This window comes from Perca flavescens, chromosome 23, assembly GCF_004354835.1.
Source record: "Perca flavescens isolate YP-PL-M2 chromosome 23, PFLA_1.0, whole genome shotgun sequence".
Lineage (NCBI taxonomy): Eukaryota > Metazoa > Chordata > Actinopteri > Perciformes > Percidae > Perca > Perca flavescens.
In genome coordinates, this window is record NC_041353.1 from 12,812,320 (window position 1) to 12,827,658 (window position 15,339).

Genomic DNA, 15,339 nt, shown 5'->3' on the forward strand with positions numbered 1-15,339 from the left:
TATAAAATGTCAAATGTCATTAAAAGGTCATAGTATGTCATAAAAGGTTATAAGAACATGTCATAGTATGCCATAAAGTTAATTAAAAATGCCAAAAAAATATAATATAGTATGCCATAAAATTATAGTATAGAATTAAAGAATAGTCATAGTATAGTCAATAAAAAGAAATGTCATTGTACTATAGTATGCCACAACAACGCCATTAGTATGCCATACAAATGCCATAAAAATATAGTATATATTGTAAAAGTCATGAAATGTCATAGTATATTATGCCATAAAAAGGTTAAAGTCATAGTATGTCATAAAGTTACATTTTATTAAAAATGTCAGTATATTATGCCAAATAAATGTCATGAAAATGTACTATAATAATTCCTAAACATGTATTGTATTATATTGAAGTATAGTATGCCATAAAAACGTCATTTGTTTGTCATAAAAAACAAAAAGGTTAAAATAAAATGCCATATAGGAATGCCATTAAAAATACAATAAGCCTGTAAAAAAAAAGGCATAGAAAATGTCAATAGTATCCCCCCAAAAAATGGCATAAAGAGGTTATGTCATAAAAGTTATTAATATGTCATAGTATGCCATAAAAAAAGGTGTGTAAGTCATATGCCAAAAATGACATTCAAAATGTGATAGTATAACATAAAATATAGTATAATAAGTCATAAGAAATGTCACAGCATAGTATGCCATAACAAGTCATAGTATTCCATGAAAATGTCATACTATAATATGTCACAAAAACTGTCAGTCATAGTATAATGTCAAATGCATATAAATGCCAATGCCAATAATAATGTCATAATATAGTATGCCATAACAAAGTTATAAAAGCCATACATATGTAAGAAAAAAAGTAATAGTAGGACTAAGTAAAACAAAAAAATCATAGTATGCCTTAAAAAAGTCATTATACTATAAAGTGTGTGCAGTGGCTTCCTTCTAAAATCCAATCAGCCACTGTAGTAATCAGATACATCTTATGAGGCCTGTACTACGAAGCAGGATTTGGCGTTAACGAGCTAATTTAAGGCTCAAGCCAGGATTTTCTGTACTACGAAGGTGGATCAGTTGTTATCGGGTTCAATCGCCGTGGTAACTCATGCTGAACACCTAACCTGGTCGGGAGCAGGTTAAGTTGGAGATCAGAGATCAACCGGTGTAAAAGCACCGCCTACTGACCAATCAATAGGTCGATTGATAACGGCGTCACCATTCTTAAAGAACCTATTGTTCTGACTGATGAAGTGATATTGGAGTTGTGATTTAAACATCTACAGCGGCTCTGGTAGATGTTTGCGATTGGTCGTGGTGCGCAAACACCGCCTCTTTTATGTGAAACAAACCTGGGTTGATTGAACTAGTTAACCACCTTCGTGACACCGGTTATCCGGGACCGCAGTTGTTAGGGTTAGTGAAGCCGGATTACTGAAAGAAATCCAGGCCATGTTGATCTTGCTTCGTAGTACAGGCCTATGGACATTCAATTGCAAAACAAACGCTTTTTTCCAGTCCATCTTCCATAAATTAATGGATCAAAAGAAAAGCTAGTAGGCTAATTCCCACTTCAAATTCTGAATGTGATTATCAATGCACAAAGGCAGAGTAAATAAGAAGCCTGAAAAAGTTGACGGGAAATCTTAAGAAAGTAGCATTCACACCTGCTCTGGTGATCGGCGTCCACGTAGCAGCACGTTGTTCCCCAGGGAAGTCCAGGAACTCCAGCCGCTTCTTCAAACAACTGCGTCAAAACCTTTTATATGTAGTTTACTACTGTACACGCGGATAAACAGAAACTGTAAAAAGTGTTTTAAATATCTTTTTTTCTTTAGCACGCTGCTCTTTTCTTTTCGCCTCCATATTGCCATCGTTAGCTTTGCCCCGCCCCCCGGGGTCGCACAGGTGTCTGTAATTGCTCTCCTCTCCTTCCGTTCCTATCAAAGCGTTATTCTGCCCTTTCCCCACCTCTCTGCCACACTGTGTTACTGCAGCATCTATTTGGATGCAAGGAAAAGATAATACACACTTTAAAATGGGAAAAGCACAACACAAGATGGCAGTGTCTGCAAGGTTTTCTCATTTTGCATTTAGAAATATGAACCTAAACCAAAATATTGACTGATAGTAATGGTTTAAATCAAAGTTTGGGGATTTTATAACAAATAATGTGCTTATGCAGAGAAATACAATTATTATGGTTTTCATCCAAAACGTTTAATAGTTCCTAGTATCTAAAAAAAACAATCTAAATGTTGCCATTATGCTGTAGGTAGGTTGACGATGATGTCATTAGTAAGCAGCACACGGCACATTTTAGTATTTGCTAAGCCACACTGATCTTACTGATCAGACACATTAACTTGGCACACATCCTCTTTAAAGGCTGCATTCATTCATAAAAAAAAAGATTGTGGCCTGGTTGGAATTTTCTTCCAGATGTGTAAACAAGGAAGACTCAAATCAAAGCTAGTTTGTTCTTGTTTAGACAGAATTTGGAGCAAGAACATACTGCAGTTGCATGACAGAGTCTTTACACATGGCTTTCTGCTATTTTAAGTGCACACCCATGCAGTGTGAAAGGAGCTGAGATAAGATGTTAGTCTCTGGTTAAACATTAGCAGTGGGATGGGCCCTGTATTTACCTTTTGAAATATCGTCTTTGATTAACATCTGAATAACTTTAAATAACCAAATTAAAACGGTCTCCTTGTCCCTCATAGAGGAATTTGTCAACACAATCAGTTCAGTTTGATTTTGACTAAAAACATTTTCATATGTAAAAGTCCCCTAATATTTATTTGAAGACACCGACTGAACCACTGACTCACACAGCCTCTGAGCTGACGCAGGGGGGACTTTCATTGACAATTTGGATTTAACGGGAAGTGGCAGGAAAAAGTCCAAGGTTTGAAAACAGCTGAATACAGCCAAAACAAAGTTTGGAAGAAGGCTGTCATCCTCTTGACTAATTCATTGTCATTTACAGTGTTTCTTTATGAATCAATCAATTAATCTTAGATTTAATGCAAGACAGAGTGCAAAATTGTAATTAACAATTTAATCATCAATTAATAAAATAAGTTGAACCAACAATATAGAAGTATCATTGGTCAAAATGGAGTTTCTTTTATATTTGAAATGTTAAAAAAAGTTTGAATTTGACAGGCAAAGCTATTCAATAGCCTTACTCTTGAAGAGATATCTACCATTGGTAAAACAATTTCATTTTTCAGCATGCACACCTGTCCCTGGGATATGTTATCATTACTGGCTCTATGTATTTTTCCATGTTTTCATTCATAAGAGAAAATGGGACAATCACCTCTGAGAGAGCAGAGGAGTGATTTATGTGATTAAAGCTTCCCAGAGAGGCCACTGCTGATGTTTTCAGGTTTGGGCATATACTTAAAAAAAAGGCCAAATTGATATTTTTAACAGACAGCATGAGGTTAGACTTGTTTATAGGGATGGGCGACCAAACCTACTAAAAAATAATTTAGTTTGAAAGGATCCCTGATGATCTAGAGTCTCAAACATCAGGAGGTGTCACAGGGTGTAAGGAATATCGTCATGGCTCAGCTTTGTTTGCACACGTCCCCGCATCCTTGTGGATCTCCTTAGATGTGTGTATGCGTGTGTGTCACACCACACTATGCCTGCTGTTGTCTCTGCTGTGGGTCTGACCCTCCAGAATGGCATCCTGAGAAGTCAAGGAAGATGCCGTCGTGCTCCGGCTCGGAGTCCAAAAACTCCGGGACGCTGTCCATCATGACCTCCGGACTGGACGAAAGACTGGGACTGGAGCTCGTGTCTTGAGCCAGCAGTGTAGAGGATGCGGGGGAGTCCGACACTAGCGAGCCTGTGCAGTGTGTGTTGTGGCCTGGGGAAGGCTCTAGGAGGATGCAGGAGGAGTGATTCTGTGGCTGGAGAGGGTGGGGACCTGCAGGGATGTCAGCGACTCGGGGCCCGGGGTCCTGGCTGGAGTTCACAGTGTCTGTACAGAGGACAGTAGATGTTTAAGAGACACAAATTGATGATCAGACTGTGATGTTAAGACAACAAACGGGTTCAGCAGAATGCAAAAGGTGTTTCTTGAAAAGTCGTAATCTGAAACACATTACGTTAAAAACATCATCTGAAACATTGATCCCTCCAGAAACAGTAGCCTCTTGGAATCTTAAAAATGTACGCGGTCAATGATTTGTTGTATTTTTTAGTACCGCGTAGCCGTACCTGAAAGTGCAGCAGAGACTGTGGAAGCTGGAGAGGGGTTGGCGAGGCTGGGTGTGCTGGTGTTGTTGGTGACAGTGGTCGTGGACTCATCCAAAGAGCTGCTCTCCTCCAAGCAGGAAGTCACCTCGGAGACAGAGTGTCGTCTGATACCTGTGCCGCCTCCTGTGGAGTTTTCAACGTCATACTCCACCACCGGGGTCAGCATGGGAACGTTGTAGCTCTTAGAGCGTACCACTGGGTTCTTGGGGACGGGCGAGCTGCTTGGTTTGGATGACCAGGACCGCTGCAAACGCTTTTCTGGAGAGAGAAAGAGAGAGTTAGAAATAGAGAAATACTGCTTTAGAATTTTGATTACTTTATAATTGAAAACACACCACAGAGTACAAGTACAAGAAAACACAAACACTTCAAGAGATCATGGTACTTGTAACCTTTAAAAGGTCCCATGGCATGAAAATTTCACTTTATGAGGTTTTTTTAGCCTATGGTCCCCCAGTGGCTAGAAATGGTGATAGGTGTAAACCGAGCCCTGGGTATCCTGCTCTGCCTTTGAGAAAATGAAAGCTCAGATGGGCCGATCTGGAATCTTGCTTCTTATGAGGTCATAAGGAGCAAGGTTACCTCCTCTTTCTCTGCTTTGCCCGCCCAGAGAATTTGGCCCACCCATGAGAGAGAGAGACATCATGGCTTTCAAACGAGCAAAGTGGCAGTTGGTCAGGGCCACACCCCCAACCTCCACCTTGCCTCCACTTGCCCTTCTCTCCTCCTCAATAGATAGAGACACAGAAATGGCACATACTAAGGAAAGCTCATCGTGGGACTGGCTCTAGTGGCTGTAATTCTGCAGCAAGGCTGAATTTCGGGAAAGAGACTTCAGATACAGTATTAGGGGACCACTAAGGCCTATATAAAAGCATCCAAAGAACACCATATCATGGGACCTTTAATAAAAACATCCACTGTACATCATCTGTACACACATATACACTCAAACACCTAATAGGCAGGAAGAGCAGTTCGAATTGGAAGATCCATCTCTGGAATATAACCCATGAGTCCCGAGGTAGGGAGAGACCACCTTCTGGATAAGAGACTCCAGACGAAGGTAGTCGTCAGTTACACCTTTAGATTCATGGACTCCCTGCATCAGACACACACAAACACACACAAACACTAGTCAGCCAGTATGTGTGTTAGCCAGTAATTGCTGCTTGTTGGCCAGTGGTAATGGAAACTTTAAAAGCTATGAAGAAAATACCAGGGGAAAGAGAAAGAAAGTTTAAATTGCTTTCAATGATTTTATCAAACACTCTGCCAGTTACTGTGAGTAGAATCAAAGATCTCTGAGAAGGTAGCTGACTTTTAATATTGTTTAAACATACAGTAATGGGGTGACAGTGGGCGATAGGACCCGGCTGGAAGACAACATGAATAAATAAGCTGAGAGCGTTGAGTGAATTGGATCCAAATCTTAGACTTGTATAAACATGTATAAACGTACCCAGATAAGAACAACATCATCAACATTGCTTACTTTAGATAGAGAGAGACAGACAAAACAAATATAGGCAGAATTTCTGTGAGGATAGGGTTAGGGTTAGTGACCAATGGATGTCAAATTTAATAATGTAACCCACTGCAAAGATAATTCTTTGTGGATTCATACTACGAGGGACTACTTTCACATTACATTGTAATTTGATTCATTGTTGATATAAAAAATATTGATTAGAGTAGCTTTAAAAGGAGTGCGGGCCAGGTATGGGTCTCGGTTTTAGGTCAACACACAACTCTACAAACTGGGAACATGAGTAAGAAAAGCTGCATCAGCATTTCCTTAATAGGAATAAAGGGGGTGTTTGCTTGCAACTTTGCACGCATCCAACTTCACCATGCATCCACTCTGCATATGTGGAGCCCTCATTGCCCTGTTTATAGCAGATGGGTCTTCTTGTTTCATGCGGCCCAAGTGCTTGTATCTCCACTGTCGCCAGGAGACACAGGCATTACAGCTTTGCTGCGAGGCTCAATCCCACTGTGCACTTGATGTGTTTTTAAGTAGATCCGTGGCAAACAAATTACCTTCATAATCAATAGGAATCAATATGGTGCTGTTTTATGAACTCAGAGCCATGAAGAATAACAAACTTTTCTGTTTGAAAGGTTCAGGCTTTTTGTTTCGCCTCTACAATTTTGATAAACTTAAGACCTATTTTTTGTTTCACGCTGAGAGGTGTGAGCCCAGACTTTAATCCAAAGTCTTCAAATGACAAAAGGAGAGATCAATCGAGTTTCAGTACTCTGAATTATTGAGCATATGCATCAAAACCACAGCACAGAAAAAAAGCCACATAAATAGACCAGACGTCAGCGAATTGGCGCCACAGAATAGAAGAGAAATTACTAACAGATGAAAGAAGTATTCACAAAAAACAGCAAACATTCAGTGCTGAATTTTATCTCCCTTACGCTCAACCTCTTGTCTTAGATGCTCTGCTTTCCTGTCTGCTTTTATATCTTCAGCTCTACCTGTTGATTCGTTGAGGGCAAAAAAAAAAGATTTTAAAACAGGGAAATAAATATATCCTGTTTTCTATTCTTGAGTCTTTTTTACCCTCTATACCTTCCTGCCCTGCTGCCTTGCCCGCCCTCTGTTAGAAGCAGCCGATTTGGGTCAATGAGTCACTGCAACGATGTTGAAAGTAACCCACGCAGGAACAGATGCACAGTTCAAACTCCCAGACACACTTGAGAATACACTTAATCCACTTGCATTCATTCCCTGACCCACTTCTTACATCAATAAATGGCTAACTTTGATTGGAGAAATTTACATGTCTAAATTCACAGCAATTACTATTACTCTATGGCTGTTTTTGCGTAAACTAAACCAGCATAATTGTGAATAGTAGTGTAAATATTATATACAATAAAAAAAATAAAGATTAGAGAAAGGACTAAAAAAGAACATACTTAATATTGAAAAACATAATATTGTGTAGCAGAATTTTGTTTCTTTCTATCGTTTCTTTAATCGTCTTGCAACCCGTCATGGGAGTCCTGATCCCCTCAGGAGAAGAAGCAAAATTATCAATGCATCCTTCAATAGTAAAATATGGATTTTATCAACAATCTGCAGAAGACAAAAAAAACCTGGTGTGAATCTTGTGAAATGAGCAGCATCTTAATTTGAAAATCCAGTAAGTGTTGTCTGCATTAAGAGTACAGTAACACCGCTGTTAAATGACAAGTAAACAACTCTCTTCCTGTTCCACGGGAAGGGAAGGTAATGGATAAATAACAACAAATAGCTGCACAATGGATGAATAACTAAATCAAATAAACCTAGTTCAGCCAAATAAATAAAATTTTTTTAAACGTTTAAACTTAAAACTCTAAAGGTCAGGCTTCTTACTTTCAGTTGCCTACTGTTACTCTCTGTAGTTTATTTTGAAATGTTTATGAACTGAAGCCAATTATCCACAGGGGACACATCAATGTCTGTGCTCTCATCACTTAGCAGATAAGACGAAAGTTTCACATATTCCTTTGATCCTTTGCTTCAACAAGTTTTTGCTAATAAGTTCTGAAACACTGTCATCATAATTGACTTGGCTGTTTTTTTTCTCTTTTTGTGAGGACATAAGGGTCTTAAAGGACAGCGTACACATGAATAATTCGCACAGACAAACATTGACACAGACACAGGCAGGGTGCGTAGGGTACTGAGTGGTCATGGGAAGACGACTGTGCTCTGTGTTCACACTGAGATTACTTCCTGTGAGATCACTTTGCAAGAAAAAAAGTCAACAGATCTCTGTACCCTCTGATCCTCCATCTGTTGTCACTTACTCTCTTCCCTAACCCTACAACAGTTGTGTCTGTGCAAGCCATGTGTTTAATGGTGTGTGTGGAGATAGCGTGAGAGATTTTAATACAAAGTGGGTAAAAAGGAAAGGAAAAGATAAAGAGTGTTTGTGTGTACCTGTAGAATTAGCAGCATCTGTATGATAGAAGGGGGAACTCTGGCTCGAGGTCGAGACAGAGCCTCGTCCAGTTTCAGGTTGAGGGTGATGATGTTCCTGAAGTGGAGGAGAGCTAACTGACGCACTGATGGCTCCTTGCCCTGAGGACACACACACACACACACACACACAGTTTTGTAAGGGGAATATAAGCATGTGAGTGTGTGTATGGCTGTGTGTGTGTGTACCTGTACAGGATAGAAGATGGCCTGCAGCATGGACAGAACATCACAGAAGAAGAAGTCCCATGTGTCAGCCAGGGAGTCCAGCAACTTCTGACCTATAACACACAAGCATGAAGACAAACAACCAATCAAGAAATGACAACAACTAAACTGTCTGCCACACTCAGTCAACAAAAGATAATGGGAAAATCAAAAGATAATTTGGAAAATCTCGGCATCATGTTATCTGAGAACTTTGTGTGGTTTGTTCTCATTGCAGAGGTTGTTGGTGTTCTTATTTCCATACAAATCGTACATGTCTGAAATGTTGTTGTAAAGTAAAAAATTCTTGCTTTCTAGCTTTCTAGCCCTGAGAATGACTAGATATTCTTGAAGCTTCACACACACACACACACACACACACACACACACACACACACACACACACACACACACACACACACACACACACACACACACACACACACACACACACACACACACACACACACACACACACACACACACACACACACACACACACACACACACACACACACACACACCAGAGAGGCAGAACAATGGGTATATCAGTCACTGTATTTCAGCACAGTGGTGTGTCTTAATTTCTCACATTGACTGGATGTTGTGTAATTCACGTAAAGCATCACTTCCTGTCTGGTTGCTGTGACGACAGCGCTGACAATCTATTATAGTCAGAGTGTGTGTGTGTGTGTGGGGGGGGGGGGGAGTGTGTGTGTGTTTGTGTGTGTGTGTGCTTACCCTCATAGAAGCGGATCTTGTTTCTCAGTATCACCATGCCTTTAGTGAGCAGCTGGTTCTGAAGGTACTCAGTGAAGAAGGAGCCCAGCTCCGTCTTCAGCAGCTGCCTGCAAAAAAAATATGAGTGCATATATACTGTATGTGGACACACCATCAGTAATCCCTCCTAAACATGAACCAAAACTAATTAGTTCTTGTTCACTGGAAAGCTACAGTGTTTAAACAGCAGCAGACTCAGGAAATGAGAAAAGATGTTCACACTGAAAACAAAAGGTTATGGCAACATCTGGACATTTCAACAACAGGATTTTACATTTCAACTGTTAACATGGGTAGAGATTAGTTATTGAAGGAAGAGAAAATGTGACCTTTAATCTTTATCTTATCTTTGTCGCGACTACTGATGTGTTTCTACAATGTAATGTTCACACTGTTTAATTACATCGATACAACAGCTCGAGTAAGTGCTAGGGTACACTATTTATGTATGTGTGCAGTGTAATATTTACTGTACATGACTGGAGTCAGTTTTGACAGCCCTGTCTCAACTGCCCTCAGCCATACTGTAATTAAACCCACAGCAGTGACCCCTCCGTACCCTCGACCTGTCATTTAACTTGAAGGTGTTTCTGATTCAGTGGACAGTAGGCAGCCGAGAACTGCAGGAGAAAAAAAAGAGCAGCAGAGAGTGATGCAACAACAAAAATCTGTTACTAGCCATGTGTTATTGTGTCAGTAAAGACTAAATTTAGCATGCTGAAGCTGCCATTGTGTGTGGGAAATTACAGAGTAAAACACTATAATTTTGTCAAATTTCTTCCTAAAATACAACCAGCTCAAGCTCAACATTAGCCGTGCTTGTGTGAAAGTCAGCGAGAAAATCAGAAAAACGGAAAAATAAAACACAAAGAGACAGAAAGCTAACCTGACACCTTCATTCAAAGCGTAGAGTTCATTTTCCCCCAGATCCTTCCTCTGGAAAACTGATATCACTGCGTTGTGGATGCTGAGAAGAAACACACACAGAAGCATTTAGTGGACACATATTCACAAAGACTGACTTGTAGAACAATAGAATAATATTCAATTAATCAACAATATGCATGATCATTGCATGACTAGTTGCTGCATCACACAAAAAGGAAAATAGTTTTATGATTTCCATTGAGATACATTTTAGATTTACAGAGCCCCTAAGGAGAAAAAAAAAACAGTCAGGAGGTGGCATGAACTTGTTTCACTGTAGGTTCCAGTCCAGCTCATGCTGTTCATGCAGAACTCCCCCTTCAACCCTCCGGCAAGCTCTCCTGTTTTCCACTCTCTGCTATCTAGTGTCAAACAAAGCTGAAACACCATAAAAATAACCAGAGAAAAGAGAGAGAGGGGGAACCAAAGAAGAAAAGGCTCTATGAGGCAGAATCAGAATGAGATGAAAAGAGGAGTGAGAGGTGGATGGAGATAAAAAGAGACAGATGATGGCCCCTTAGGGAAGAGAGACAGAAAGAGTTGATGCTTATGAGCAATGCATGTGTGTTCGTGTGTAATAAACATTTTTTTTTAAAAAGGTGAAAAAAGGCACACACAAATACATGTCCGTGTGTGTAAACTTACAGGCGTGGCAGCTTGAGTGCAAAAAATACATATATTCACATTCATTCAAATATGACAAGTAAACCAACATGGCTCAAACTTTAGACACACTAACCTGTTCCAGGTGGCGTTGGTCCCAGCCCTCCTCTGCTGGGTCCCTCTGTCCCTGCTGCACTCCTCAGCCAGTCCTCCAGTTGTTCCTCCCTTATCCCCTCCTCCTCCTCCTTGGGACTTTGCCTGCGAGAGGTCGGTCAGACTGGAGGACGAGTTGCTGCCCAACTTCAGCTTGCTGTGGAGACTTCTTAAAAATCCAAAAGACAGAAGGAGAGAGATAATTATAAGCAGGAACTGCAGTCCATTATGGTACTGTATGATACTGGTGGAGCCAAGTCCACTTTTCAATAGAGCTGCAAAGATTAACTGAATAATCGATAAGTTGTCAACTATTCAATTCTCTGATTCCAGCTTCTTAAATGTGAATATTTTCTAGTTTCTTCACTTCTGTGACAGTAAAGTGAATATCTTTGAGTTGTGGACAAAATAAGACATGTAAGGATGTCATCTTGGGCTTTGGGAAACAGTGATCAACATTTTTAACAATTTTCTGACATTGTACAAACCAAACAACTAATTGATTAATCTAGAAAATAATTGACAGATTAATCGAACATGAAAATGATCATTAGTTGCAGCCCTACTTCCCACATACGCTAGTGGAACCCAGTTAAAGTACATAAAGCATTAAAGTCATACAAAGACAATAATGTTTTCAATTCCTCAAAAGCTGAATGTTTTGTTAGTGAGCAGTAAGTACAGTGGATTTCCAAATCTATTCAAATCTGTCTAGGCTACTGGATGTCGACAATCAAGTCACCATACTAATCAGATAAAATACAAAATGACACTTGTAAAAACTCAAAATCAGCAGAAAATCCAAAGAGAAAATGTGTGAGGTACCACTGCTGAGCACAAAAAATCTTTCATTTTTCCTGATTTTAATGGCTGACAACATTAGCTTTCATTGATGGGTGATTTTATTTTATTAGCCATCTGTAAGTATTTACACAAGCTTATGCACTATACTGCTTTGGAAACATACAGTCGAGAGACAAGTGGGTACAAGGAGAGGGATCGAGAGAAGAGCAGGTTCAGGCAACCTGAAGGAGGAACATTGGCATTGGAAACGGAGAGAGGAGAAAACCGGAGGGAGAAAAGAGGAAAAAGTAAGACAAAAAGATGAGGGCATATAGAGAGAGTTGGTGTGTGTGTGTGTGTGTGTGTGTGTGTCAACTTTATTCAGAACTCCGGCAAGCTATTGCCGGGATGAAGAACAACAAAAGCGCTGAACCCGATGGAATCCCTGCAGAGGTTTTCAAACATGGAGGATACACCCTTACACGTCGCCTGCACCTCCTGATCCAAAACTTCTGGGAACATGGGACCCTCCCACAGGACTGGAAGGACGCAAACATCGTGGTCATTTACAAACAGAAAGGAGACCCCACACAGCCGTGGGATATCTCTCCTCTCCGTCGCAGGGAAAGTACTGGCCAAGATCATGCTTAGCAGACTGGTTGAGCACATCTCGGAAGCTGTGCTTCCGGAAACACAGTGTGGCTTCCAGAAGACCAGATCCACAACAGACATGGTTTTTGTCTTGAGGCAGTTGCAGGAGAAGAGCCGACAACATCACAAAGACCTCTACGTAGCCTTCATCGACCTCAGCAAAACTTTCGACTATCAACCGTGAACTGCTCTGGAAACTCCTCTCCAAACTTGGGGTACCACCTAAGTTTCTCCACATCCTACAGCAGTTCCATGACGGGATGCAAGCCAGAGTGCTCACGGGAGAACTCCAGTCAGAGTTTTTCAAAGTAAAAAAAGTTGTGTATTGGCTCCGGTGCTCTTTAACATCCTCCTCTCTGCCATCACCTGCCTCTTCCACCGTGTCATGGGACATGACGACGGCGTCCACGTGGAATACCGACTTGACGGAAGTCTTTTCAACATCCGTCGGCTCCAGGCCCACACAAAGACAAAGACCCGCCAAATCTGTGAGCTTCAGTATGCTGATGACTGTGCCGTCCTAGCTCACAGCCCGGACTCTATGCAGCACGCTCTTAACACAATATCCAGTCTGTACCAATCCTTTGGCCTACAGGTAAACACTCAAAAAACCGAGGTCATGTCCCATCTCACTACCCCCGCCCCCCCCCCCCAGTTTTCACATAAATGGTGTTCCACTTAAAACAGTGGACCACTTTACTTACCTCGGCTCCACTTTGTCCTCATGTTGCTCCCTTGACACAGAAGTACACACCCGGATAAATAAAGCCTCATCATCTTTCGGCCGCCTACGCAGCAGGGTTTTTAAAAACCGTAACCTGAAGATCAGCACCAAAGTGGCTGTTTACAACGCGGTATGTCTCTCCACTCTGCTTTATGGGGCAGAGTCTTGGACCCCATACCGCCAGCACATTACCAACCTAGAGGCCTTCCATATCCGCTGCCTACAGAAGATCCTCAGCTTGTTCTGGGAAGATCGAATCCCCCCTACAGACATTCTCAGCAACACAGACTCAATTTGTATGGAAGCAGCGGTGGCCAAAAAACATCTGCGCTGGATAGGGCACACCATACGCATGCCTGAACACCGCCTGCCCCGTCAAGTCCTCTACAGTCAACTAATGGGCGCTAAACGCTCCACCGGAGGGCAAAAGCGGCGTTTTACGGACTACACCAGGGACCTCCTAAAGCGAGCGAACATCCCTCTCACGCAGCTTGAATCTCCGGCACTTGATAGATCAGCCTGGCAGGTTACCTGTGCTAAAGTAGTCTCTCAGATACACCAAATCAGCCAAGACCCCCTAACCGAGAGGCGCATCCAGAGACACCAGCGGGCGGCTGGTGCCCCCCTGGCATCTGGTTTCCCCTGCTCCATCTGCGGACGAGTGTGCGGCTCAAGGATCGGACTCTACGCCCACGAGAAGTGGCACCAGCGAACACAATGTCGCTGAACACCCCCCACCCCCACCCCTGGAGCAAGCGTCATCATCGAACACGATGGACAGCTAAGAGTGTGTGTGTGTGTGTGTGTGTGTGTGTGTGTGTGTGTGCGCACACTCGTATGTGACTGTTGAGATTTAGACTTTGACAGTGAGGACAAAAAAGTATTTGCAAAGGGGAAAGTGAGGACATTTTGGCGTGTGCTCACTTCTTCAAATGGCTGCCCTAAAAAGTACAAAAGAAGAGGAACAAAAATACAAAAATGTGATTTGAAAGCTGAAACTCAGGAGACAGAAAATGAAACTAGTGTAAAACTGCTAAATAGGTCAGGTACAGTTAATGAAAAAAGGTTTTCTCCTACAGGTATGTGCAGCATATGTGTGTATGTATATTTGTATTATGCATGTACTGTATATATGCATGCAAGTATACACACATGGCAAACTCCAGTTCTACATATACTACATATGCTGCATTGTCTCCACTGTCCAACGAATGAAAAAGACTTTCACATTCATTCAAACAACTAAACCCAACTACACACGTGCGCACGCACGCACACACACACACGTATGTGTATGTACTTACTCCAGTAACTGAAAAGGTACCACATATCCCCACTCCATAAGTGTGTGTCCCACTGAACAGAATGAGAAGTAGATGAAAGAAAGGATGAAGATGGTGGAGGAGAAAAAGTGTCTTTTTCCTCATTGGTCTCTCTCACTCTTTCACATGCCCTTTTTTGTTATTTTTCTCTTTTGTTATATTTCTCTCCCTTTCACTTCTCCCTTCTTCTTCTACCTTAACGGGTTCTTCTCTATCCTCTTCTCTCTTTCTCCCTTTGCCAGTCTGTGCCAGTCGGTGACCGTGTGACCCTGTAAGCTTTTGTGCCAGGCGAACAAAGAAACCCTTTGAGGTTCAAAAGCTGCCAAGAGGGTGGGGAAAGATTTAAAGGTGACACATTTCACTTCCTCCTCCACCTATTTTTCTGTCTGCGTAGGGCCCAGGACAGATAGAAGTCGTATTCAAGCTATTATCACATGTGGACCCAACTGATCATTGTACAATATATCTTTATTCATCACATTGATCCATGCCCAACAAACATTGTTCACATATTTGAAATTAAAAATAATTGAATTTAAATGACAGTCAAGCTGCAGTTTTAGGACACAAAAATCAGAAGAAAGAGAAAAAGAAGGGGCTAAAATGAAAGGTATAAAGTGGAAAAGAGACAAAAAGAGAATGGAAAATCATAAGCACTAAAAAAAATATGGCATGCAGGGAAGGAAGAGAAGGTGTGTGTGTGTGTGTGTGTGTGTGTGTGTGTGTGTGTGTGTGTGTGTGTTTTAGTTCTCTCTGTCAACCTGGATTGTAGTTCAACTCCACATAAATAGGTCAGTGCGAGAAACAGGAGCCCTAGGCACGCACGCACGCACGCACGCACGCACGCGCGCACACACACACACACACACACACACACACACACACACACACACACACACACACACACACACACA

At 41.6% G+C, this 15,339-nt stretch overlaps 1 protein-coding gene across 4 annotated transcripts in view; it reads right to left on the reverse strand.

Annotated features, from left to right (window-relative positions):
- LOC114549884 (proline-rich protein 5-like) overlaps positions 1–15,339 on the reverse strand; it is a 29,809-nt gene that overhangs the window by 7,017 nt on the left and 7,453 nt on the right. For 3 of the 4 annotated variants that reach the window (XM_028570175.1, XM_028570173.1, XM_028570174.1), the window contains 8 exons: positions 10,929–11,114; positions 10,149–10,229; positions 9,224–9,330; positions 8,465–8,556; positions 8,237–8,377; positions 5,248–5,392; positions 4,252–4,548; positions 1,680–4,012 (listed from right to left, as the gene is read on the reverse strand). In XM_028570175.1, coding sequence (XP_028425976.1) covers positions 3,669–4,012; positions 4,252–4,548; positions 5,248–5,392; positions 8,237–8,377; positions 8,465–8,556; positions 9,224–9,330; positions 10,149–10,229; positions 10,929–11,114 — 1,393 coding nt within the window. In that variant the 3' untranslated portion in view covers positions 1,680–3,668. The remainder of the gene's footprint in view (positions 1–1,679; positions 4,013–4,251; positions 4,549–5,247; positions 5,393–8,236; positions 8,378–8,464; positions 8,557–9,223; positions 9,331–10,148; positions 10,230–10,928; positions 11,115–15,339) is intronic. The other variant, XM_028570176.1, reaches the window with a different exon arrangement.